The following is a 27,924-nucleotide window of genomic DNA, read 5'->3' on the forward strand; positions in this document are numbered from 1 at the left end:
GAACAAGTAAGAAGCTGTCCCTATGGTGGCATTGATAGTTAGAGCTTGAATCAAACCCAAAGGCCTTAGTCTAAATCGATTTTGGCATGAACATGGTATATATGGCCATAAGAATGCAAGTAAAGTCAAGACATGATCATACTTGGAATGAATGATCACAAGTCTAAGAAGAAATGAAGGAGAAGATGAAGAGACACAAGTGGAATCTCTCAATGAGAAGAATAGAGAATTGAAAGGAAAATGGAGAAGAGAAATTTTACCTTGATCGATTGAGAAGTGATCTTTGAGGCTTGAAGTTGCAAGAGAACTCCTCAAGAAATCTGTAGAGCCTTTCTTCCTTTCCCTGCGGTTGTGTTTTCTCTTGGAGCCAAAGTGAGTTTTGAAACTCTCGGTTCCATTTTTGTTGAAATTCCTCAAACGGACGAACGAATGGAATCAGTTATTGTGACTCCACTCGTCAATCCGCCCCGCTTAAAAATTTGAAAATTTGTGATGTTATAACTGGCCGGATCAATGAACGGATCCACCACCATGAGTTCGCCCGTAGATCCGATGGATTCATATTCTCTTAGACTTTTGACCTTCTACGAACGGACAAATGAACGGATTCATGTTCTGCATCCTCCCGTTAGTCCGCTCTCCCTGTCTTGCGAAGGAAACATGAACGGAACCAGAGCACTGATACCGCTCGTGAGTCCGCTCGCTATTCTTTTAGAGTTTAGCTCCTAGGCATTAGAGACCTTTTGACCACCCCCTTGTGTGATGATTCAATGCCTATACCCTAGGTTGGACACCCATTTTGCTTGGCCCATTCATGGTTAATTGCTTACCTTAGATGCAAACCATGATGTTTATATTCTTGGGCCTACGTCGGCCAGACCAGCCGATAAGGAATGACAGGCAATAGTGTGCGCTGTGACTCCCCTCTTACCAAAAAGGGAGGAGAGCTACTCTTGGGGATGAAGACCCTTAGACCTCGTAGATTAATGGACTCAGGCCGTATGGATAGGAAGCCTAACCCTGTGGGTAGATATTAGGTAAGGAAAGGTAATAGGCTGGCTTGGACTAGTTCAATCAAATGAGCCACAAGGGCCATGTGTATTTGGAGGCCATTCATGACACATGAGTTAGTGACAACTCTATTTTTACTTTACTTGGTTCCTCCAAACTATGTTTAGACTCATAGAGGGAGTCCTACACCTTAAGTTGACCTTTCAAAAAGACTTAGTAAACCGTACTCGAGAACTTTTGTTCTTGTGATTTGACCTAAGTGACAGATATGTTCATAGGGGTATGAATGTAATTCTTAAATCTTTGCATATGAATTGATGTGATATATGTTTATATATATATATGTCCCTTAAGACCTTGGACTTGTGTGGCTAGAGTGATTCTCTGGTACTACAAGTTTAACCTTACCTTGGCCTTGCTGTGGTCACTTAGTTGAACCTAGACCCTTGGTCATGTTGATCACGGGTTAATGGTAAATAAACTTGATAAGGACTGGGTAAATTAATTAGCATGAGTTGACTTAGACCTACCATAGGAGGTTGTTTGGCTCTCGAAGGAGAACCATAAAGGACTTTTCCCCGTGGAGTCACTGTGAGATGGGTTTAAAGACCTTGAAAGCTAAAACTGAAGGATGTAACAAGACCTTCTCCAACGACAGATATGAATGGAGTAATGGGTCACCAAATGCGTTCCCTCCGTACTGGGAGTGAACAATAGGAGATTCCATCAATATTCCAACTCATTCTAAAGTTGGGTGAGGTAATAAGATAACCAGAAGTGAAAGCATTCAGAGTGTGAACCCTATAGTGGAGACTAGACAGGTTGAGTCCTGTAACCCAAATGTGACTAGAGTTATGAAGGTCAGAGTGGTGCCCTACACACTAGACTAGGCCACCTAGAACAGGAAAGTTCCCTAGATTTTAGACCAAGTAATACCCTTTGACCTACTAGTATGTTATGACCACCGGCTCTAGAATCAAATAGAGTCAAGGCTATTGTGGACCACACCCCTGTGGTAAGGTGACCATGTACGGAAGTAAGTGTGGAACCTGACTTGTTGTGTCAACTGGACACTACCTTACCTTGACCCGACCTTGACTTAGTTCAAGTAGTGGGTATTTTGGAGGTATTGTTGTTCAACAAGCCTTTGCTCTTGAGACCCGGGTTGCCTCAAATTTCGAGGATGAAATTTTTAATAAGGTTAGGGGGATGTTACATCCGCACCCTAAATATCCCCTTATATCCCGGGACAATCCAGACCTTACCCAATGGATAATGCCTTATGACCATGGTCAACACTAATGACCTCGAACTGAAAATATTATAATAAGAACCCCCTCGAAGGCCTGGAAGTGTGGGCCAAAGCCCCGCAACTTTCCTCAAAGTTTGGGCCATGACAAAAGCACCGGAGTTATGAACGGACTCACTCTTACTGAATCCGCTCGAGGATCCGCCCGTGCTGTCATCTGCCTTTTTAGATTATATTCCTGTGGGACCCACATACCCATGTCTCGGACACCCTAATTGAACCCTTGGACCATGTGGACCCCTGCCCTTACCATTTATTGGGTAGGTGGGGCCCACAAAGCCTAACTTAGGGAGATAATGGGTTTTAATAACCTAACTAGAACCAAACTAGACCTAAGGGCTAATAAGTCTAAGAGAGTCTTGGACCCAATCCAAACAGACCATACTTAACTATATGGACCTAAGGGCCATGACTTGGACCAAACATGGCCTAATGCCTAACCCAAAACCCATTTTAAGCCTAAGGACCCAACTACATTCTAAGACCCCTAACCAAACACACCCTAAGGACCCTTCTACCCCCTCTTAAAGCTAAGAGAACCCCTTTATTCTCATATCTCTCCCCCTCCCCAAAACCGTGGAGGAGAAGAGACAAGAGAAGAAGGAGGAGGAGGAAGGAAAGAGGGAAGAAGTAGAAGGGGAAGGGAAGAAGATGCGAGCTATGCCAAAATGGCTGGCTGCCCCACATCTCCTTCTCTTGTTAACTGGACAAAGAAGGAAGAAGAAGGTGAAGGAGAAGAAATGGAAAGGAAGGGAAGAGGCCAAGGGGGCTCACCTAGCCTTGGACCCCACTCCTCCATTGGAGGATCCCACCAAGGTAAGCTCCCCAAACCTAACTCTCCCCCATTTCCCTTTGTGTTTTGGTAGATTCCTTGAGCTTGGACGGACCTAGGGTTCCATTTGGGACTCAAGGTGGAGTTCGGTCCCTAGACAGAGCTCTAATGGAGCTGACCTAGATCCGGTTTGAACCCCTTAATGCTGCATTTACAGCCATGGCTGTTGAATCCCTGGTTGAACTTGAAAACCCAACCTTTGGACCCCAATTGAGACCAAACCTTGTAGGATCTTGGATCCATGAGGTGTGCCTAGAATCTAGTGACCCTAGGAAGGCTTAGACACCCCCTCCATGACCCTGAGGTGCTAAGGAGCTCCAAGCTTCAAGCTGGAGCTGAAACTCTTTGGAATCCTGGAAGAGACTGTCGACGGACGAACGATCGGATCCATCTATCGTGGTACCACCCGTCAGTCCGCCCAATACAAACCTCGCACCTTGGCCAGAGCGGACGAAGGCATGGATTCTCTCTGTTTGCCTCCGCCCGGGGCCTGTTGCTCTAGGGTCTGTCTCAGGAAATTGAACGGATGCAGGGGCAGATTGAAGAAGCACATCAGCCAGTGGATCCGCTCCCTTTTATGATTGTCTTAGGTGTCAAACGGATGCACCACCGGATCCAAGTAAGAGGTTCCGCTCATGGGTCCGCTCGCTCTGATTTTACCTTTTAGCCTGAACGGAGTCAGGGGTGAATTCACCTCTGCTAAGACCGCCCATGAGTCCGCTCGTGCTGTCTTGGTTGAAACTTGGTTTTAATCTTGAGGGCCTAGCATAGGACCCCTCTATACCTGTTTTAATGATTTTTTTTGTATGTCTAGGTTGGTGCACCGGTGAGATTCATGTGAACCACGCCGGATGACACCCGATGTTCGGTGAGATTCATGCCAATCACGCCGGGCTACACCCGAGTTAGGTGAGTGGGTTCTAGGTGACTTTGTTGGGTTTGATTATTATATAATTGGCAACATTAAGCATGCTATAGTATATTTATAAGCATGGTGCGCATTGCATTTTATTTAATTGTGAACTGTTGAGAATGTGATAGTATGCTCATCAATGTATCGGGCTACGGTGCCGAGTGTGCCAGTACCAGAACCCCAATTTATTTAATTATAAAATTTGTTATATGCCATCCTGAACTGTATATGCTGTACCGTGCTGGTACCCGGGTACTAGATGGAATGGGACGTTGATGCACCCGAAATACCTCTCAGGATGATAGGACTTGCATATAGTATATCTGCGGCTAGGATGCTTGTTCCCTTATGCTACAACCCTTACCAACAGGGATTTATGTGTTGGATAGTCTGAGCACCTGTGGTCTGTAGAGGTGGGAGAGGCCAGAACAGGGGTAGTGATGGTTATCGGGGTTTGCCACTGGGTGGTCATGATGGCTTCTACCGGCGCAGGTCCCCTTGTGATAATTGAGGTTTCACTGGGGCGATAGGATAAGTGACCCTCAGTGTCTCCCGAGTTATCACAGTAGCATATACTTGACCAATAGAATTGTGTGTTAGGTGGAAAATGAATCTAACATTAGCATGCATCATTCTGTTTGATATTGTTTGTGTGATGTATGCGCATTCCCCTTTGCTTCCTCACTAGCTAGTGTAGCTAACCCCGTTGTACAACTACTTTTTAGTTTATATGCAGATAACCTCTTGACGAGCACCGTTGGATGAGAATCAAGTGGAGTTGATGACCGTGACTTGGATGTAGATGTACACCCAAGGATTTGTGCCCTTGGGGCAATTATTTATCATTTAATTTCTGTATTCATCCCACGACCATGTACAAACTGTATGTTTAATTATTAGGAGAGATCGAATGGTTACGGACAATGATATTATACTATGTGTTACCATTAGAGAACCGATGCTCTATAATTTCACATATTTGAATTTAATTTCGCCTCTTCTAACTCTGTGATTGGAATGATTTATTCCTTTCGGTACGTTCCTTTCTGTCGTCGTAACGTGATGACAGGGTGGGCTATGGCTCGGGACACTGTATCTGCGATCCTGATAGGTGTTGGGATGATGTGTGATTGTCCCAATCATACCCCTATGTGGTAAAATATCTTACATCGGGATAAGGACGTGACACCAAGTATCGCCCTCCGTATAAGTACGAGTATCGCTATTGTGGGTCATCCTTGTATGGGAACCTGACCGTTGCGAGGATAAGTGAATGGATGGCCTACCAAGCTTGGTTCTACGGGCCAAGCTCGCATTTCGTGTTTCACAATGTCAGAGGAGTTACGCCGATAGTGATGGCTAGAGCCATGGGTGTAAGCCGACAGGGCGACGATTCAGGACAATAGGGCGCAATCAGAGTTTGATGGATATTATTTTAATCAATTTCTGGTGGTGAACGACTGTTTGCATCGGCACCAACACGCTGCGAATTGGACTTTTTACTTCGATGTCGATGAGTATATATATCTGCCCGATGGAAACGCATTGGAATCGGTTCTACAGGAGTTGTTTTATTATACCCAATTCACAATTGAGCAGAATCCCATGTCCAGTAAGCTTTGTTTGAATGATTCCACGTAGGATTACTCAAAGTAAGTAAACTAGAAAGATGGTTCTCACTTAGATTTAAATTTGGGTTTCCTATTTTCCATTGCTAGAAGCAGAAATTTTCTTTCCTCAGTACCGTTTAGGATAAAAAGTCTTGCTTCTCCTGGTTGAAAGCCAAATGCTTCAATTGGGATTTTACTCCGCTCCATTTCCCAATCTGTTATTTCTTGTTATTTCCCTTCTGAGAATGCAACATGCGGCACTTTTTAATCCAACCGTCATGAAAGATCCAACCTTAACCCAACCCCAACCCTAACCTAACCCATTCTCTCTCCTCTCTAACAACACGGCAAAACCATCTCTCCCACGATTCTCCGATGACTCTCCATCTCTCCGACGCTTTCATCGTTAACCTCTACCGATTGAGGCTTTCTTCCTCTAATCAGATGCGGGTTCACGTCAGCACCTACGCCTTCATCGTCAATCTCTACCAACATTTTTTCAGAAAAAAAAACCCCTCTCCCAACACAAAATTTTCGTTTACATGGGTGAGCACCTGACCAAGAGGATCCGATTGAGAATGCCCAAGAAAATTTTGACATTCAAAGAGGGCATGGTTCAATGAAGAGCAGAACTCGAGTGGAGCCCTGTGCTCCAGATTGAGCAACGAGGCGTCCATGGTGAAGTTTCCATCTATCAGCTTGTCGTACCATACATCTACAAACAAAAAAACTTCTCTATGTGATTCCAGAATTTGACAGGTTTAAACAGAATCAAATTAATGCAACAAACTGAAACCAGAATCAATAAAAGAAATCAAATTGAAAAGATAAAACCAGAAAACTGAGATTTTGAAGAGTTGTACTGGAAACAGGAAACTTGAAATTGAATTAGTAATAGAACCTTTAACAATTTTCTCAAAGATCTATGCTGTTATTGAAGTTGAAATAAAGCACAAACTAGAAGTTAAAAATTTTCCGGCAAACAAGATATCACAGGGATGAAAAGTGAAAGTTCTCACCTGGAAAGTAGAAAAGATAGGAGAAGGGATAGAAGATCCAGTTCAGGAATCCACTAGAAACTTTTCCTGGAATCTAATTGATTAAGTTGCGGTTAGGGTTTGGAATGTATCCCACGATGGAAATTGGTTTTTGGAATGAATGAAATTTATTTGGGTCAAGACGATGGCAGTCATGAGCCTTGCATGCATCTCTTCCCTCTATTGATTTATTCTTCCTCTCCTATTATTTTTCTGATCCTTCTTCTGTTTCCTCTTTCCATGCTCTGTTCTGGATGGTAGTAACAGCCCCAAAAATTCTGGTTCGATCTCCTTCCTCACCAATATTCGTTCCTCAAGCTTTAGAGTTAAGATTCCCCACCTTAGGGCGACTCAAACCCCAGGTGCTTGTTGCATAAGTCTTCCTTTGCTATGAAATTCAACCCCTTAAAGAACCATGAAACTGTCATGGCCAAATGTGATTTTAGAGCTTTAAATTTCACTCAGTTGTTGATGCTTGGTGATGCTAAGGGCTGTAATCAGTGGAGAATCGAGTTACTGTCCTTGCTTGAAATCTGGAGCTGATTGGATTTCTAACGAAGGAGTTCTCTTCTTTGAGCCGGAGAATTGTCGGAGAGATGGTTTACAGTGTTGTGAGAGAGGAGAGAGAATGGGTTAGGTGGGTTAGGTTAAGGTTGGGGTTGGGTTAAAGTTGGATCTTTTTAATGACCATTGGATTAAAAAGTGACACGTGTCATATTCTCAAAGGGGAAATAACAAGAAATAACAGATTGGGAAATGGAGAGGAGTAAAATCCCTTCGATTGGTATAAGGGAAGGGAAAAATCCTTGAGGACTTACTAAGAATAGAGAATCGATAATGTAATTCCCATGATTTCCCTTCTCTGTTTCTTCAGTTGCGAGAAACAGAGCAGAATGGCAGTACAAGCAATTCATGCTATTAACTTTTGAAGTCAATGTTAGGGATTCAATTGGGAGTTACAGAAGTTCTATGTTTGATGATTTGTTTGTTAGTGGTGTTGTTTTGGAATTGGGTTGTCAAGAATTATCTTTGGGTTTATGTATTAATCTCCTTATTTTTGTGGTGGGATCTTAACATTTTCAGGTAATGGGGGTTCGAGAAGCTGCTATTTAGGGAGTCTTGCACAGGAATCATGAGAGATAGGAAGTACGTGATACAAGCGAAGAATGCATTCTCGACGGGAGTACACATGTCGGAGAACGTAATCGGGAAAACGTTGCACAAGATGGAGACAAAGATCCGATACTACCATTACCACAATTCAATATCGGTCGAAGGGGAACCATGTCGGGATTTGGTGGTGGTGGCGATGAGGAAAAAACAACAGAAGGAGAAGAAGAAGGAGAATAAGAAGGAAAGGGTGGTGCTGGAGGTGGGGCTTCACGGTGGCGATGGTGTTACTGGTGGGTGGCAGTGGTGGTGGTGGTGGTAGTAGTAGTATTGGGTATCTACATTGTAAAAGAAGATGATGGCATTTTGGTCTTTTCAAATTTTAGCAAATAGGTCAGGTTAATTACATTTTTTCAAATTTTAGAAAAGATAGAAGAAAGGATAGTTTGGTCATTTTCTAGCATTTAACACCCGGTGTCGGCGGTGTGGACTTAAATGGCTTTAGGAAGGTAAAGTAGGGATGGTATGTGGAATTTTCAGGGGGTGCGTATGGACTTGTTAAAACCTTAGGGGGCATGAGGAATATTAGGTGCATTTTAGGGGGTATGCGTATTGAATCCAAAAAATAAAAACTGTTCTTGAGTTTTCCACGTGGACGCATCTCAGGTAAAGTGAAAAGTGTGAAAAATATAGACACGTACCCCTGTTTGCGTAAATTGGAAGTTTTACAGGGCTTTGAAATGCTAAAAACCCCTTTCGAATAAAGGAATTAGCGAACCAGAGCGAGAGAGAGAGAGAGAGAGAGCTTGTTGGTTGTACCATTGTAGCTTCGGACAAAGGGGTGGGCGAAACCCGAAAGCGAGATGGAGGGGCCGATCTGTAGTTCAGAGCTCACCCCTGAGGAAGAGAGACTTGTGATCAGAGATATTTCCATGGCTGCCGAAGCTCAGTCCAGGGAAGGAGATGCATTCTTTCTCATCACTCACAGGTTCATTCCCTCCACTTCCTTTCTCTCTCTATATTCTGGCTCATCATCACTCATAGATTCATTTCTTCCTCTCTCTCTCTTATTGTTTGATGCATTTATCGTTTTTCCTACTTTATTGTCTATACTTTACTTTCAGAAAGCTACGGATTTGGAAACCCAAATACGAGTATTTGTAGAACGGAAAATGTTCGGAACAGTTCCCGATTTAAGAAAACCACGGTCTTACTGCTTGTGTTTTTGCTCTTATCGAGGGCCGAGAGATGGGTTTTCTATTATATCTTTTTTAAAGTTTCCTTCTTTTTTTTTTTTTTTCCCTTTCCCCGCTCTTGTTAGCTTAAGACAGCTAAATTGAAGAATTACCAGAAGCATCGTTGGCTGAAACTAGAGATTTTAGAGATTATTATGGCTTGTATTATCATTCAACTTGGAATTTATCACTGTTACTTTTCCTTTGGATAAGTGAGTGAAACGATTATGTATAGACCTGCTAGAAACAGAGAAGAGGAAGAAGGGATAATCCCACTTCGAGGGGGCAGCCTCCTAGAATGGGGGATTGAGAGAGGAGAGCTATTAACTAATTTCTTCATTCATACCCATTGAATACAGTAAAACTCCCTTTTATAGGGCAATACAACCCAACCCTAGCTAACTAATTAACAAACTACTTAATTAATTACCCAACAATCTAGCTAATCTAATCCCAATCTCTATCTGATCATAACATTGCCAGCCCCTTCAGAGAACCTTGTCCTCAAGGTTCAGCTTCATAGAACCCACACACCACTAGTATAGTTTTCCACGATTGACGTACCCTACGGCACCTGAAGGCTGAAGGAAGGATCGGAGGTGGACCTTGTTGAATCGGAGTTGTGGTTCATCTCGCTGAAGACGGATAGGCATGAATGCATGGGGGTCATGCTGGTAGCCAAAGCCCATGTCGACCTGGAGACTAATAATCCTAAGCCCATCAAAATTGGTTTGGGACCTTCTCTGAGCCCAGTTAAGACCATCTAATATTGGTGTAGACCTATCTAACATTGGGCTCTCCTTTGCCCATCGAACCTGCATTATGACCGAAAGCCCGTCGAACATTGAAGTTAATAGGAGAATTTTGAAATTCTCAACAAAATTCAGCTGACCATCACACCATACCCCACACTCATTATTATTCATCTGCTCATCACACCGTACCCCATACTCATCATTACTCATGCACTCACGCTATCTTTAAAAGCAGGTCATTATGATCAGATAGAGATTGGGATTAGATTAGCTAGATTGTTGGGTAATTAATTAAGTGGTTTGTTAATTAGTTCGTTAGGATTGGGTTGTATTGCCCTATAAAAGGGAGTTTTACTGTATTCAATGGGTATTAATGAAGAAATTAGTTAATAGCTCTCCTCTCTCAATCCTCCACTGCCCCCTGGAAGTGGCATTATCCCTTCTTCCTCTTCTCTTCCTATTCTCTCTCTTACTTTCCTCACTCTTACTTTTTTCTCTCTTACTTTCCTCTCTCCTACTTTATTCTCCCATCGTTTTATCTCTTTCCTCTCTCTTACTTTTCTCTCGCTTTCTTTTCTGGATCCAAATATTTCTTTTCTCTGCTTGCTGTGCCTATTACTGTCAACTGTCCAAACTTTTTCAATCGGAGGCAGTCGAGCAGCCGTTTCCTGATGAGCTTGAATCGATTTGTATATGTTGTCAGCGCTGCTCATATCGCCAGACGAAACAGTCTGAACATGTATGGTTCCAACGAAGAGGATTTGAATGCTAGGGTTAATAATCTTGAGTTCATCGGCAATGACAAAGTTCATTGGCAATGACAACAGCAGGGCAGATATGACCACCGGTCCCTCCGGCCGTAACATGATCCGTAGATTATCGCTGGTACTGGTTGGAACGTAGCGGATCTCAGGGGCTTCGGTGAAGGACGATGATGTGGGCACTGGCTGCCATGGAGGATTTGCTACTCCGGTCATCACCATCTTATTGAAATCCATCCGCCGGAAAAACTCCAGGGCTTCAATTGCACAATCACTCTGTGCATAAGACCCAATCATGGAATCCATGGCATCCCTATAATCCGGACCCTCCCTGGTCCAACAGTTGAGACGCCGGCAGCTGGATACGTGCAGAGGTGGTGGCGGAGGAGATGAAGACAATGCAGAGGTTGGAGAAGAGTACACAATCACCGTTGTCTTGGACGTCACACCTTCCGTCTTTCCTCGATCAATTTGTGCATTCTCACAAACAGGTGGCGGGGAGATTTCCGAAGGAAACAGAGCAGCAAAGGAGCTCGTGTCTGCGGCCGTCTCTTTAACGGCAACATCCTTGGCAGCAACTGCAGCGACAGGGGTGGATGAAGACGCAGCCATGGCAGATCTGATCTCCGGAGCTGCAAAGGGCGTCGGATCTTCGGGGATGATGTTATCTTCATCACACGGGCTCAGCAAATGAGGCTGAAACTCATTGCCAACAGAAGTGTTGTCATCCTCATTTTCAGTGTAATTTTAGGGCTGTTCTTCCTCTGAAAGCATAGGAGGAAAATAAATCTGCAATGCCCAAACGAAGGTGGACCAGTCGGTGAACTGGGCGGCAGAATTTATCCACTGAAACCATTGGAGGGCAGGGCCATCCATGTGGAAGCCGGAAATGAGAAGTCGTTTATCATCGGCAGCTCCCCAGTAATCGAAGAATCGCTCGGCCTTGACGATCCAACCGACTGGATCGATACCTTTGAATCGGGGAAGATCAAAGGGAACAAATGGAGGATGGGGTGAGGCGGAGTCCATCAGCCATGGGGGTTGCCGAGGCTCTCAATGAAAGCACCAATGAAGCGATTATGTATAGACCTGCTAGAAACAGAGAAGAGGAAGAGAAGAGGAAGAAGGGATAATGCCACTACGAGGGGGCAGCCTCCTAGAATGGGGGATTGAGAGAGGAGAGCTATTAACTAATTTCTTCATTCATACCCATTGAATACAGTAAAACTCCCTTTTTATAGGGCAATACAACCCAACCCTAGCTAACTAATTAACAAACCACTTAATTAACTACCCAACAATCTAGCTAATCTAATTCCAATCTCTATCTGATCATAACAGTGAGATAGTTTATCAGAAACAGTCGTCCTCTTTATTTTTCAAATTTGATTAAATTGTTACTCGAAAGAAATGATAATAGTCTTACGATTTGATTTATTGTCTTTTTTCCTTGATTAATTTGTTAGGAGAAAAGAAAAAAAAGCTGAAGAATCAATGGAATGTGCTAATGACATGCCAGGATGCTTGCAAAGTACTCATGCTCAAAGTCTCAAACTATGTAATTGCCCTCTAACAATCTTAAAGATAGAAGCTCTGTCCCAGATAGAGTCTGGGGAAGTGAAGAAAGGAGGGCGGCAAATTTTAGGATTCATGAACCAGAAAACTTATAAAAGTGTTAGCATCCCTATCAATACAATGATCGAGAAAAAAAAATCCTTTGGTCCTCAGCCTCTCAGCCTGCCTAGGTGGTTGCAGACACCGGACAAATCCTTCCATCCAAGCCAGTCTCATTTTGTGGGCCCCATGAATGAGCTTGAACTATATCTAATCTATCCGCCATTCTTCTGCCCGCTCCTTTTCATAGAATATCTTCTCTAATGGATGTTGATGCAACCTCCAGAAAGTAGCAACCAATGGCCAGTAAACCTGAAGGCACTTGATATTTAATAATGTGCACCACAGACTCATTATTCCACAGTTTCTATTGTTTTATATTTCTCACCTATGGGTTTTTTTCCATGTTTATTCAACTTTTACATCTGGTGGGAAAAACTGTTGTCTCCCAAGCCATGGTTCTAGTTGCTCATCAACATGGGTTTTGTCCAATCCTATCCTTATTGGTAGGGCAAAGAAAGAAATGCATACACCAAACATGCAGACAAGCAGGGATAGTGGGATAATGCGGGGAGGTTGTTAAGCTTCTTCTGTTTCAGGCGATGAGGATGGGACTAATTATATGTGCAGAAAGTTAGGGAGATCGGGGCTGAAATAATTGGTGTGTCCAAAAGATGTAGTTTACCTATAGAGGAAAAAATTTGTGGTGGATTTGCTAATCTGGTGCTTGAGTAGCCTCCCTTCATGAATCATTGTCTCGAGTCCTTAATGGTATCAGATGCTGATAGCTTGATATTAATATTACTATTTATTTATTTATTTTTTAAGATTGTGAGGTCCACAATTTGAAATACTCTTTTCCATGGATGGATTATTTCGTCATCAGGCCTTTGGAGAATCCTTATTGAGGGAGGGGTCCCTCCCTGTTCATCTTCTCACAATGCTTAATTAGATTAGGATAAGGGCTGATCAGCCATACAGCATATTTTGGAGAAAAAATAGCTCCAGTAAATCCCAAGTCAAATCCCCATTCAATGCTCATTTCAGAATGCTTCAATTCACTTTCCCAATGATGATGAGTTGGGAGAAGGGTGTCCGTGTCCCATGATCCCATCCAATATCCTTTATTTATGATATGACTGTTAGAGTTATTAGAATAGTTGTATAAGGGTTGTTCTGTCATTGTCTTATTATTAGACATGGCCAAGTTGTATTTTTGTTATTTCTTCTTTATTTCTATTTACCTCCCTAGGGAGGTCTATGTAATTCTTAGAAGTTATTAATGAAGAGAATATGAGTGTTAAGAATCACTCAACACACATAATCGATTCTCCCAAACTCTCTTCCTCTTTCCCTCTTCTCTTCTCTCCTTCTTCTTCCTCTTGCTGTAAATCTCTTCTCCCTTACTAGAATCGATCCATCTTCAAGTTCTAACTTCGTATCAGAGCTACTTTCACTGGTTTGAGAGTTTGGTTCTTTTCTTCTCTTCTTGGAACCCTAGGAAGGTACAGGATTCCATTAGAGGTTATTCTAAAAAATCACACATACTACATTCTTTGAAGCTGTATCCTTCAACTCAACAACAATGGAGAGAGATTCCCAGCTCGCAAAGTGTATTTGAAGCCCTAGAAGCTGGACAGAGCATTACCACCAGCCTGTAGAGTATTCTGCTCATCTCTCTCTCATCTCTTCACTATTTGGAATGAGAACTGAGGCATTTGATTCGCCTGAAGGCCTTCTTTCAGACCCCCAACAGGTTTGTTATTGAAAGGAGCTGATTGAGGAGCTTAGCTCAACTCATCGGTGCTTCCCAGGTATCGACAGATTCTGGTTTCTCATGTTGTTGAGTTTTTTATTGGCTGTAATGGGAGAGATGGTCCCTGTTAATTGATGATGTCAACTATTTGAATGCCTTTGGCTATTGTGGAATGGAACCAAAGTGCATACTGAGTGTTGGTTGTGACTTTTCATGATTTTTCATCAAGGATTTGCTCTCGGGTTGCTTGTTAGCAGGACTGTTGGTTGTTGATTTGCCCTCCTTTGTTGGCTGGACTGTTGTGCAAGTTTTTTTTGTTTGTTGTTGGTTTGTTGAGTATCTACATATCATGTCCACAATGTCTAGCATGTTTGGATCTGAGGTCAGTGGACCTTTGGAAGCTTCTACTGGTGGTTTTGGTGGATTCCACCCTACTATTACTTCCTTTGATAACGTCAACACCCAAATTTCTGTTGTGAAGTTGGACAATACCAACTACTTAGACTGGTCTCGGTCTGTGAAGATGTTCCTGCGAAGTAGGGGAAAGTTGGGGTATATTACTGGCTTTATTAAGGAGCTTGCCACTACTGATCCAGGTTATTTGAAGTGGGAGACTGAGAACTCCACAGTTATGACTTGGTTGGTTTTCTCCATGAAACTTGAAATTAGTAGGAAGTTTATGGATAAGGAAACTGCTAAGGAGATGTGGGACAGTGTTGCCCGGACCTTTGATCGAGTTGGTGACTATGCAATGGTGTACCAAATCTACCAAAAGGTCACCAATATGAAGCAGGGTAATAGGATCTCTAAATACTACAACACTGTTATCAGCCTGTGGTAGGAATATGATCACTACAAGTATCTTCGATTGACCAACTCTAAGGATGAAGCCAAGGCTTATAAGAATCAAGAAGTTGAAAGGATCTTTTCTCTACTTGGTGGGCTCAATCCAGAGTATGAGCCCATTCGTCTGTAGATCCTAGGGAAGTCTCCCTTTCCATCCTTAGATGAAGTATGTAGTTACTTGCAAAGTGAGGAAACAAGGAGAACAACTATGGATATTGCACCATCAACAGAGAGGTCTGCTCTTGTTTTTAGTTCCCACAGAGATTGGAAAAGTGGGGGGAAAGGCTAAGGGCCAACTCATGGCGATCACCGCGAGAGATTTGAATGTGATCACTGTGGAAAGCTGGGACACACCAAGGACAGGTGTTGGGATCTTCATGGGCAGCCCCTGGTATGCGTGGTGGTTCATCTAGTGCCCGTGGAGGCTAGTAAGGGGGAGCTAGGGCTCACTTTGTGACATCTGAGTCTGAGACATCTGGACCCCAGCCTGCTCTTGATTCCATTTCATAGGATGATATTGCAGGCCTCTGCCGGCTGATGTCTCACCTTGGAGGGTCAGCTACTTCTGCCTCCGCTTTGCAGGTCTCGTTTGCTCCTTCTACTGCACCCACCTGGATTATTGACTCTGGAGCCTCTGATCACATAACTGGTATGTCACAGTATTATGATTCCTACTCCATTTGCTCTGGCCGGGACAAGATAAGGGTTGCTGATGGTTCCCTTTCTTCTGTCTCTAGTAAGGGTAATGTGAGAGTTACTCCTATTTCCATGTTCCTGATTTTGCTACTAACCTATTATCAGTGAGTCACCTAACTAAATCCTTAAATTGTTGCGTCACTTTCTTTCCTTCTTATTGTCTTTTTCAGGATTTGGAGACAAAGAGGGTTATTGACAGTGGGACGGAAAAAGGACTCTACCTTCTTGAACCACGGTTACCTGATCAATCTGCTTCTGCAACTTATGTTTGTGGTCGGAGTGACTGTAGTACTTTGGAGTCTGTAATGCTTTGGCATCAACGTTTGGGTCATCCCTCTTTTGTTGTTATGAGGAGACAGTTACCCCACTTGTTTACTTCTTTTCCTTCTTCTTATGTCTTTCAGTGTGAATCTTGTATTTTTGCTAAACATTGTCGCACATCTTATCCTTATTATGGTAATAGATCTACTGCACCTTTTTCTCTTGTTCATATTGATGTTTGGGGATCTTCTCCTACTACTTTGTTTAGATTTCGTTACTTTGTTTCATTTGTGGATGACTATTCTAAATCTACTTGGACTATTTTGTTGAAACAAAAGAGTGATGTTTGTGATGCTTTCAAGGATTTTTATCAACTTATCAGTACTCAGTTTGGTACTCGAATCCAAATTGTTAGGTTTGATAAGGGGGGTGAGTACATGTATGGGGGGCTCCAACAGTTCTTTACCAATAATGATATCATCCATCAACTGGCTTGTGTTGATACCCCTCAACAAAATGGGGTGGCTAAGAGAAAAAACCGCCACTTGTTGGAAATCACCAGGAGTCTCCTCTTTGGTATGTATGTGCCTAAGACTTTCTGGTCTGATACACTTCTTACCACTGCCTTTCTTATTAACCTGATGCCAACTCCACTCCTTGCTTCCAAATCTCCCTTGGCTCCTCTTTCTCCTCAATCCTCAGTCTGCTCCTTGCCTCCAAAAATCTTTGGTTGTGTTTGTTATGTTCATGTCAACAAATCAGCCCGCACCAAGCTTGATCCCAAAGCTCTCAAGTGCATCTTCTTGGGCTACTCTGATTCAACCAAAGGGTATAAGTGCTACCATCCTCCTTCCCGAAGACGACTTCTATCCAAATATGTCATTTTCTTTGAGTCTATTCCTTACTTTTCTTCTCCGCAGCATCCTCTTCAGGGGGAGAGTACTAGAAGTGAACAAGATGCTGATGTCATTCTTTTTCTATCTCCCTTGCCTACCTCCACTTCTCTATTCCTATTTGATATTGGAAAATACAAAGAAGTGGATGTTGTTGATGCTGATTGTGTTGTTGATATTGATGCTAGTAGTGGTGGTGATGCTAGCGGAAAAAAGAATACAAGGGAATAAAATTCAAAGATGTTGTATTCACAATAGGTGAATGCTTGTTTAAGGGAAAAGGAAAGCAACCTGGTATGAGTTGAAGGGAAAGCAACCCTGCAAAACCCCTCTTTGGGTCCACATCCTCAGTCTCATCCTCCTTAGTCAGGTAATACTTCTCCTTCTAAATTAGATCTTCCCATTGCTATGAGAAAAGGGAAGAGAGCCTGTACTAACCCCATAGCCCAGTTTGTTTGCTATGACTCTATTTCTCCAATAGGTATTGCCTTTTCCAATGCCCTTGAGTCTTCTTCCATTCCCAAAAATGTCATAGAGGCCTAATCTAATCCAAAATGGATGCAAGCAATGTCTGAGGAAATGGTGGCTCTGGAAAAGAACAATACTTGGACACTAGTTGATCTTCCCAGGGGGAGAACTTCTGTTGGATGCAGATGGGTTTATATCATCAAGTATAGAGTCGATGGTATAGTGGAAAGGTACAAAGCTAGGTTGGTTGTAAAAAGGTATAGTCAAGTGTATGGCATTGACTACCAGGAGACTTTCGCCCGTGTAGCCAAGCATAACTTAATCAGGGTTCTTCTTTCAGTGGCAGCCAATAAAGATTGGCCAATGTACCAATTAGATATGAAAAATGCATTTCTTCATGGAGATTTAGCAGAAGAAGTGTACATACAGCCTCTACCTGGTTTTAAGTGTTCCTCAGCTGAAGGTAAGTGTGTCTCTTGAAGAAAGCTCTCTATGGCCTTAAACAGTCTCCTAGGGCCTGGTTTGAGAGATTTAGACAAGCCATCCTGAAGAATGGGTATTATCAGAGTCAAGCTGACCACGCCTTGTTTGTCAGAAGAGGTAATGGTACAATACTCTCATTGTCTATGTTGATGATATTGTGGTAACTGGGAATGATGTACTGAGATAAACAGATTGAAGTCTTGGGCTAAACAGTTTGAGATTAAAGACCTTGGACTTTTGAAATACTTCTTGGGTATTGAAGTACCTAGATCAAGGAAAGGAATCAACATCTGCCAAATGAAATTTGTCTTAGATCTTTTGAAGGAGACAGGCATGATGGGGGTGCAAACTAGCAATTTCCCCCATTGATTCGAATCATAAGCTTGGTGATGAATGTGGTTCTTCTCTTATAGATGCAAGAAAGTACCAAAGATTGGTTGGGAAACTAATCTATCTCTCCTTGACTCGATCAAACATCTCTTTTGAAGTTGGTGTGGTGAGTCAGTTCATGCATGCTCCTAGGAGTGGACATCTGGATATGGGGTATCGCATCATTAGATACTTGAAATCCTGTCCAGGAAAAGGTCTTCTATTTGCTAGGCATGATCATTTGCAGACTGAAGGCTACACAGATGCTGATTGGGTTGGTTCAGTCTCTGATAGGAGAGCTACTTCTGGGTATTGTACCTTTATGGGTGGTAACCTAACCTAGTTACCTGAAGGAGCAAGAAACAACCAATTGTAGCTAGATCCAGTGCAGAGGCTGAGTTTAGGGCCATGACTCATGGAATGTATGAGCTTATATGGATAAAGAGACTACTTCAAGACTTGAGTTTTGAAACTGAAGGGCCAATGAGACTTTATTGTGACAACAAAGCTCCTACAAGCATTGCCTATAATCCGGTTCAGCATGATCGAAGCAAACATATTGAGGTTGATCGATACTTCATCAAAGAGAAGCTGGATTCTGGGTGCATTTGTACTCCCTTTCTGAAGACAGATGATCGAGTAGCAAATATCTTTACCAAGAGTCTCATTTCTAGTCTATATAGTACCTTATTGTGCAAGTTGGGAATGTGTGACATTTATTCTCCAGCTTGAGGGGGAGTGTTAGAGTTATTAGATAGTTGTATAAGGGTTATTCTGTCATTGTCTTATTATTAGACATGGCTAAGGTGTATTGTTGTTATTTCTTCTTTATTTCTATTTACCTTCCTAGGGAGGTCTATGTAATTCTTAGAAGTTACTAATGAAGTGAATATGTGTGTTGAGAATCACTCAACACACATAATCGATTCTCCCAAACTCTCTTCCTCTTTCCCTCTTCTCTTCTCTCCTTCTTCTTCCTCTTGCTGTAAATCTCTTCTCCCTTACTAGAATCGATCCATCTTCAAGTTCTGATTATGACCAAGGTACTAAAACTCGGAACTCGACCCCAACTCGACCCTGGGAAAAACCGAGATCTCAGTTGTGTTGGTACATTTTTTTTTTTCCAACTCGAAACCTGGTTTCGGTGGGTTTTAGATCTAGTTTGGGTCTGAAACTTGGTACTTAGCCTATTTTAGGCCATTTAAACATAATGACACTATCAGATTTTGCAAAAACAAAATCCTAATAGGAGTTTCACTTAGTGGGAAACCAGGACAGACACTTATGCTAGAAATCACGACAGAAACCAGGACAAATACTTATTTATGCCTAATATCATTTAAGTAACGTAAGTTATTACTCATAAATATACAAATACCCCTTATTTGAATCCAATAAAAATATTTAAAAAATCAAATTCCAAAAGGAAAAAAATTCAACCCCCCAGTTCAAGAACAAAAACTGTATTTTCGACGATAGATGCAATTTTCAACTATCTAATGCTTGGGTTTTTCTCAATTCTAAAAATTCCATAAATCTTAATATGGTAAAACATTGCTAAAAACCAAAAGTGCTTTAAAATATTCATTTGTTATGATGTCCAAAAAAATATTTTCATTCAGAGCGATTTTGACAGCATTCGTGCACACCAAATTAAGTTTGACCGGTACATAATTCCTTCAATATAAATCAGATTTAAGCAATCTTGGACTTGTTGGAAAGTTGTCAAAATGTGATTTATATTGAAGGAGTTATGTACCGGTCAAACTTAATTTGGTGTGCACGAATGCTGTCAAAATCGCTCTGAATGAAAATATTTTTTTGTACATCATAACAAATGAATATTTTAAAGCACTTTTGGTTTTTAGCAATGTTTTACCATATTAAGATTTATGGAATTTTTAGAATTGAGAAAAACCCAAGCATTAGGAAGTTGAAAATTGCACCTATTGTCGAAAATCCAGTTTTTTTTCTTGAACTGGGAGGTTGATTTTTTTTCCTTTTGGAATTTTATTTTTTAACTATTTTTATTGGATTCAAATAGGGGGGTATTTGCTTATTCATGAATAATATCTTAAGTAAATGAAATTCAAATACAAAAACATTTACTTAAATGATATTAGGTATACATAAGTGTCTGTATACCAAGCTATAGGTGTTTGTATACCCAGATTTCCCACTGAGATCTCGCCCAGATCTTGAGATCTGGCACTCATATAAAGGAGTTTGGGGTCCAGATGTCGAGATCTCGATATCTCGCGACATCTTGACTGAGAAGATGTACTTTTAAAAATCGTATAGCAACTCGTCTCGACTTCCTGAAAAACCGAGATCTCGCGAGTTCTTGAACTATGGATATGACTATGATATTAATCCTCACTAAATTCGCATGATTACCAATTTCTGGTTAGCATTGCTATGTCTTTGACATGAGGAATAAGTTTACCACCTTCTGCTCCATTATAATTTTGCTGGAGAGTTGTGATCTTATTTTACAGTGATATGTAGCTTTTGGATTCTGATGTAGGCATGATGTATCAGACTTCATGGACACAAAAATGAGGATTTGGGACTGGGAATGGTTGGTTTTTGAATGATATAACTATCTATCTGTGTTGCAAAAATTATATTATTGTGTTTATGTGTCTGGGTGAGTGGTTAAGTTATGTATGTTGTCTTTACACTACATGACATATGGTGGCTGTAGCTTATTATGATAGGTTGGATTCCCATGGCCTAAAAACTCCCTTTCTGTCTCCCTCTTTCTCAACTCAACAAATTTTTGAACCTATTATTATGGACACACTTAGACATGTGCAAGTACTTGTCTAAACATGTTGGATATGGTGGTGGCTTCTCTTTTGACATATCCAGCGAACATGTTTCTGGTGTGAACTGGACCTGATCACTAAGAATATGAGTTTTTGGTTGGGTCATAAAAGAATTGTTTCTTAAACTTCTGAAGTGTACCTTGGGATGAGTATTGCTGCTTCGTTATGGGTTTTCTGTGTATATCTTCTGTTGCGACATGAGTTACCATTTCCATGTGAAGTATTCTGCTATGATAGGCCTTGCATATGAAATTAGCTTCCCCCACCCTTTAGTTATTGATTTGAAGGATAAAGTCTCCAATCAAGTGATGAGGTCCGGTTTCTTATATGACTAAGTACTGCACTAAATTGTTGTCCTTGTTATTTGCAAAATTTTACATTTTGTATTTTTTGAATTTAAGGTCTAGTAGAGCTCAATGTGCTTTATCAATTCTATATCTTTTGTGGTAAAAAATGACCTGTACGTAATTTTCTGATTTCCATTTTATTACCAACAGATGGTGGCAAAACTGGCTTGAATATGTGAACCAGGACCAAGCAAGCACCACAAGTGATGTATCATCATTGTATGATTCTGAATATCGTGAATCAGCTGGTTCAAAGACTTTCAAGAGACCTTCGGTTATTGATAATTCTGATTTGATTTATGATGGGACATCAGAGGAATCTAATTTGGGACTGGAGCTTCATGATGCTTTGGTAGAAGGTCGTGACTATATATTGCTTCCGCAAGAAGTTTGGAAGCAATTGCTTGTATGGTAATTATGATGTAATTTTACAAGTCCATTAGTGAAATGGCATCCTTACCTTTTCTGTGTGGCTTCAAGTGTTTTTTTTTTTGGTCTTCTTTTCCTGTTGCCTTCTTTAAGTATAAATTTGGGTGGTTTTCTGCCTGTTTATATTGTTTATTCATACTGTTTCAACTCTGATATGATTAAATTTACAGTTTCGTTGTGGATGCTTTTATAATAACAAAAGAGGTTTGCAATCTTTTCAATCTGTTTCCAAGTGGACAGATGATTTGGCCATTTTGACTGTTGAGTATTGAGCAAACGTCAAAAATGGTGGTCCATACCAAGCGTATGGTCCACCTGCCATCTATGGGCTATGGGGCATCTCCCATTCTGTTTGTCCTGTTCTTGAAACAATCCTCACTGCAGGTTTGAAAAAAAAAAAACACAACAGAAAAGGAGGCCCTCGGTTGAAGTGACTTTTTCAAGCAATTTTGAGAGCATTGTATTGACACAATAGAGAAGTCAGATTGGTCCGAAATTTAACCCGTTACTAGATGATGGTATGGACTACATTTCCACCGAATTTGGGGAACAGAACTTCCGTGCTATAGTTATAGGCTTATAGCTGGTTGCCATAAATCCGCCTGATGCATAGCATCCGGCTGGTTCAAGCCCAGCCCAGTTCCAGCCCAAGTTCCCAATAGGGCCCAGCAAGAACTAAGCTTTATTTTGGACCCAACCAGTCCAATCATGGACTCTTGGGGCTGCCAAGTTGGGCCCGCAAGTCAACAAGAAGTCTATGACTTCTCATCTTCGTAGAAGTCTTTTCAACTTTCTAGATTTATTTATTATTTTCCTTGTTTGTAGTTCCTATGTCTTGGGCACAACTTTCTAGGTCTTGGGGGCAGTTTTCCATATGTAGGATTTGTTATCTATGTATGGGGAATTCCAAAGGGGTTTTGGAATTCTAAGGGTCTCTTTAATGTTATTGTGATGTACTCAAGATTTCCATCTCTATATAATGCAAGTCCTGGCTGCTCTCAAAGGCAACCCAGAATTTTGAAAGAAAAAAAAAAGACTTGTCTTCTTCTCTTTTGAGAGTGTTTGTGAGTTTATCAAGCTTGCTTGGGTGGTACTCCTAAAGCGTGGCCTAGGTGAGACTCCTATGGCTGAGACATTAGTGGGACCCTAGTTGTCTACAATTATCTTTTTTTTTTTTTTACATTATTGTAATAATATTAAAGATAAAGAAGAAAGAAAGGAGAAGAGAGGAAGAATTGCTGCGACAAGTTGGGGGTCACAATCGTATCACAGACTGCCCCAAAACATTCAATATTAATAAATTTAACAATAGGGTAAAAAGCAAAAGACCAAAATACCCCTAAGAGGGAAATCGTGAATTAGCTCTAGCGCTAATTCACAACTCCCTCCCCCTTACATCGACAACATCTGAGAGCATTGTATTGACACAATAGAGAAGTCAGATTGGCCCAGAAGGAAAAGAACCAACAAGGTCACTCAAAGTTCAAGATTAAGTACTACACACAAGCCATTGGCATCATCGCCGAGATATACTTCACCTCACCACTTGACCGGGTACCATCTACAAGAGGTACAATCTCAGTTGGACTCATGCACCGAGGATCTTATCCAACATACAAGGGCGCATGCATGTCTATCTACCGAGAACATCTTCCCTACTAGGACTCTACCTCCCATGGGGGAGCAACCGACTAAGTGATAATCCTACTAACGAGGAACATCTATCTACTATGAGGACTACTCATCACCAACTGGGACTCTCCACACCGCCATACTTCACTATAAATTCCGAGGTACTCTACACCATTAACCCATCTTGAATTCTAATTATTCATCTGTTGTTTAGAGAGATCTAATTTAGGCATCGGAGAGTCCTAGACCGGAACCACACTGGTTCTCCCTTGTCACTAGGGTCTTTTTGCAGGTTGCGGCACCCGAAGGACCCACAAGCGGTTTCTTGACGCAACACACTGACTGCCCCAAAACATTCAATATTAATAAGTTTAACAATAGGGTAAAAAGAAAAAGACCAAAAACCCCTAAGAGGGAAATCGTGAACTAGCTCTAGCGCTAATTCACGACTCCCTCCCCCTTACATTGACAACTTCTAACAATTATCAAGCTCCATTCATCATCAACTACACCTGCCAAATTCACCAAGTAAGTTAACCATCTACATCATCACCACCACCAACCTTCAACATTCTTGTCCCTATTCTCTACAAGAATCGATCTTGGCAGCAGCCATTTTTGTGTGCAGTACCCCTGATTTTCATTTATTAAAGGAAAACATTAGCAAGCTGCCAGCTGCCTAGATATTGCTACTCTGTTATTTCTTTTGAACAGTAATCTCCTTGTGATGTAAAACATGCTTCTGAAACTGGAAAATGTTGAAGACTCACATTCTGGAAGCAAATGTATCTCTGATATGGATTCAGGTATGGTGGAGGTCCAACATTGGCACGGAAATTGATCAGTGCTGGTTTGTCTCAGACAGAGTTGGCTATAGAAGTCTACCCTCTGTGCCTTCAATTATTTGCGATGCCAAAAGAAGAACGTGCTACAATCAGAATAAGCAAGAAGGTGGTTTTGGCTTTTCTTATCATAGAGTATTTGTTATCAGTTAAAGGGTGGTTTTAATTGTCAGGAAGAGCATGTCTGAAATTCAAACCATTTTGGACAGGACACCGTTGGTGAGCTACACAGAAGAACGTGTGAAATTTTTTATCTAAATTTGGAGCAAGTGAGCATTCATTCAACAAGATGCTTATTCATGCTTTGGTGATTTAATTTGGCAAAGTAATTTTCATTTTTTTTTTCTTATTGTAGGTATGCATTTGGGACTATTATGGTCATCAGAAACATGCTTTGATGAATGACATGGATAAGACACTTGATGCTGTGAATATACAGATGGACCAGGATGTGAGTATTTTTTGATCCTCTTTAGTCTTATAGCTGAAGTTATGCTTGTTACTAGGAACAAGTTTACCAGTGGGGAGTCCGATGCTATTTGAATTTTGATGAGCTCATGAACTGTGGGTGAGTGCTTCATTGGTTGATGGTATCAACAGCACTGCCTCCACCATTTGATGTGGTCATATGCTTGGAAGTTTTGTAGCTTGCTATAGAAGTGCATTAGCCATTAGGTAACCCCAAGGGGGTAGCTCAGTTGGCAAAGACACAACACCTCACAATTTAGAGTCATGAGTTGAACTCTCCTTGGGGGCTACCTATCCCAAAAAAAAGAAGAAGAAAAATGTATTAGGTCAAATCTTCTTTTCTAAATGAGTGGTCATGCAAAGTGATCTAGATGACCTATGTGGTCCATTTAGGATGGTAACATGAGTTGTGGCAGTTAAGAGTCGAAGAGGAAAAAATAAGTTGGATGAGCAAAGTGGTATATGCTTCTCTTGCTTTTCACATTGAAGTTACTTACCTTGAGAAAATGCTCTAAAGTGGCAGCTGAGTTGGCAGCCTAAACCTAAAGGGCTCACATGTTTACCATGTCTTATTCTTCAATTGAGGTAGTTTCAACTCAACTGTTCACAACACTTGGCCCTATTTTAGGGACACTATTTTCAAATTTTGAAATTTGAAACATTATATTATGAGCATAGGTGTCAGTGAACAGTATAATTTACTCATGATGTGTGTAACGCCCCTGAAACCACCTTAGCGGTTTAGGGACATTTACGGTCCACAAGATCTCAAGTTAAAGGGTGTGAACTAAAGCAGAACCAAACACAGATACATTAATGTAAAATGTGTAAACTAAATATGTTCCACTAATATTAAATGTTTTAAAGTTGTTGAAATGAAAACTTACATCCTTGAAACCTCAAAACAATAATTAAAAGTTAAAATCTAAATTACATAAAACCTCAAAAACAACTTAAGTCTTAAAACATAAAAGTTTTAATCCAAAGATAGCTAATATAAAGGTTCATCTTCCTCATCATGAGTAAAGTCCTCAATGCCCTCATATGCATAGTCATTTCCAAACTCCGTCATATTTGAAATGTGGTGAGGGTAAGCTTCGGGAAAAGCTTAGCAAGTACAATACATGATTCCACAGGTTTAAAAATAGTCATGCAAACAAGTCCGAAAGACATACATATAATGTAAGATATCTAGTATCCTATCAGGAAAAATGTACAACACCATAATCATAGTGTATCATCAAACAGATAAGCGAATATGATAATGCTCATCGAAAGAGCGATAATGACAGTAAATAAATAAATGCTGAAAGTAAAGGCAGAAGATAATTACGTCTCTCAAGTAAAATCATTTAGTAGAGCGATTGCAATCATACACTAATCATGACCCTTGTGATAGCCGCACATGCAACAGTCATGAACTACATCATCCTATAGTCTCACTCAATCAAACATAAACGATTGACACTACTAGTGACTTATAGTAACAGTAACTCTGCAATGCCCCTGAAGGTTTTACCAGCACGCTTCTCAAACTCGAATACTATGGTATGGAAGTAGAATGTTCCATCAAGGAAAGTCGTCTTACCTTGTCTCCACACGTAAGCCCATGCAGGTAAGGCAAAGCAAATCAATAAAAATATCCTATAACATACATACAAATTTTGGAATAAAGGCTAGCTACACCTCAACTCCACCCTATGATGTACTACTGGTAAAATAAACTAAACATGTGAAAACAGAATTTTTATGTGAAAACAAAATTTTTAAAGAATGAAATAAATATGTGAAAACAGAATTTTTTAAACACCAATAAGTATCCAAGACATGTATTCATAATCGTGAAGATCAAACGATAATCTCCAATCAAACGGTAAGTGACTTCTCCAATTCTCTTGGAACGTAACTACAAACTTTAAATCAAAATAACAAAACAAAATTTTTTTTATGCACAACAAAATGCATGAATTTATCAATTAGGAAGCACCATTCAAAGCACTTCGTCATACCATCACAATCATGTATAAATTTTATCTTATGCATGCATACTTTTAAAGAAAATTTCAGTAGCACCTATCTTGAATTAAATAGTGAAGAATAAAATACTCTTCTCAAACACTCAAGTGCATGCATCAATTAAGCAATATAAAATCTGATATGAGCATGAAATAATTAACTAAACAAGAGACATGAAAATAAAATTTGGGTTTGACATATATAAAATATCGAGTAAAATCATGCACAGTACTCACCTCTTCGAGAAAATCTGATTAGACCTCCTTCTCCTTCGTCTTTCTCTTTCTCTTCTTTTCTCTTCCTTTTCTTCCTCTTCCTCCCCTCTTCGAATTTTCTAGCCCTTCTCTCTCCTTGAACGATTTATTTTTTTGAATGAGGGAATGAGGGAATGAGGGAATGAGGGAATAAGAGAATGAGTAGAATCGTGGCTTCCTTTTAGTTTAGCCACAGTGACTTATTTTCTTCCAACTTGGACTCTCTCTCTCTCTCTCTCTTTCTCCCTTGTTTGTAGCCTAAGAAATTCTAATCCAAAGGTCTTAAACACTCCCAATCCTATCACCAAATCACTCAACCACTAGGATGCTATTTAAGTTAAATTAGATTTTATCTAAAAAAATAATCCTATTTAGTGAAATTATCCTTCAAGTTTTATTATGGTGACACCTAACCAATAGGATAAGAGAGATTTGAATCTTTTACTTCATTAAATCTTTTAATAAAGAAATAGTCCACAATAAGAATCTCTAATTATAGTAATTTCTATTTTCTAATTTAAATCAAAGAAGGTCTACTTCCTATTTTTTAATATTTTTATTCTAGTGACACAAAATCCTTGATTTATGCAAATTCCTCATTTTCTCTATCTTTGGGCAGTCCTTATCCACGCACAAGCAAGGAAACCTCTCTCTCATGTTTCTCTCTTTTTTATTAAAAAAAAAAAAAAACAACCTTCCAATCTAGAATCGTGGAAGCCCCCTTTTAAGCCCAATAAAACTATAAAATAATATTTAACTCTTACCTCTCAAGAATGGAACCTTAGACCTCTATCCATTTGAATTAAATATCAAGCCACAAGGCTAGGTTACTAGTTATTCTATAAATATACTGTAGCATAACTGAATCTGAAACCTAACCTGTAGCAAGACAACTAGATGAAGAAAGCAAAGAAGAAGAAGAAGAAGACTTGAGAAAAGAAGAGAGAGTAAAACCGAGAGAGAAAAGACTTCTCACGATTTAGTTGAATAACTAAATCGTGAGAGAAATGTTTATTTATAATAAAACATTAATGAATTACAATAGAAAACCCCAAAATACCCTTGAGACATAAAACTAATTAGAACTAACTAGAAAGAACCACAAAAGACATAAATAACCCCCAAGCACCTAAACACGATAATCTT

The 27,924-nt window shown here is 40.6% G+C and overlaps 1 protein-coding gene and 1 pseudogene across 1 annotated transcript in view; both read left to right on the plus strand.

Moving 5' to 3' along the window:
* LOC122643448 overlaps nucleotides 1–8,392 on the plus strand; it is a 41,965-nt pseudogene extending 33,573 nt beyond the window's left edge.
* A 244-nt stretch (nucleotides 8,393–8,636) lies between these two features.
* LOC122642816 (ubiquitin carboxyl-terminal hydrolase 5-like) overlaps nucleotides 8,637–27,924 on the plus strand; it is a 47,834-nt gene continuing 28,546 nt past the window's right edge. Inside the window, exons 1-5 of the mRNA XM_043836416.1 lie at nucleotides 8,637–8,810; nucleotides 21,288–21,548; nucleotides 24,005–24,149; nucleotides 24,250–24,309; nucleotides 24,396–24,491. Of these exons, the coding sequence (XP_043692351.1) occupies nucleotides 8,686–8,810; nucleotides 21,288–21,548; nucleotides 24,005–24,149; nucleotides 24,250–24,309; nucleotides 24,396–24,491 (687 nt within the window). The 5' untranslated portion in view covers nucleotides 8,637–8,685. The remainder of the gene's footprint in view (nucleotides 8,811–21,287; nucleotides 21,549–24,004; nucleotides 24,150–24,249; nucleotides 24,310–24,395; nucleotides 24,492–27,924) is intronic.

This window comes from Telopea speciosissima, chromosome 10 (assembly GCF_018873765.1).
Source record: "Telopea speciosissima isolate NSW1024214 ecotype Mountain lineage chromosome 10, Tspe_v1, whole genome shotgun sequence".
Lineage (NCBI taxonomy): Eukaryota > Viridiplantae > Streptophyta > Magnoliopsida > Proteales > Proteaceae > Telopea > Telopea speciosissima.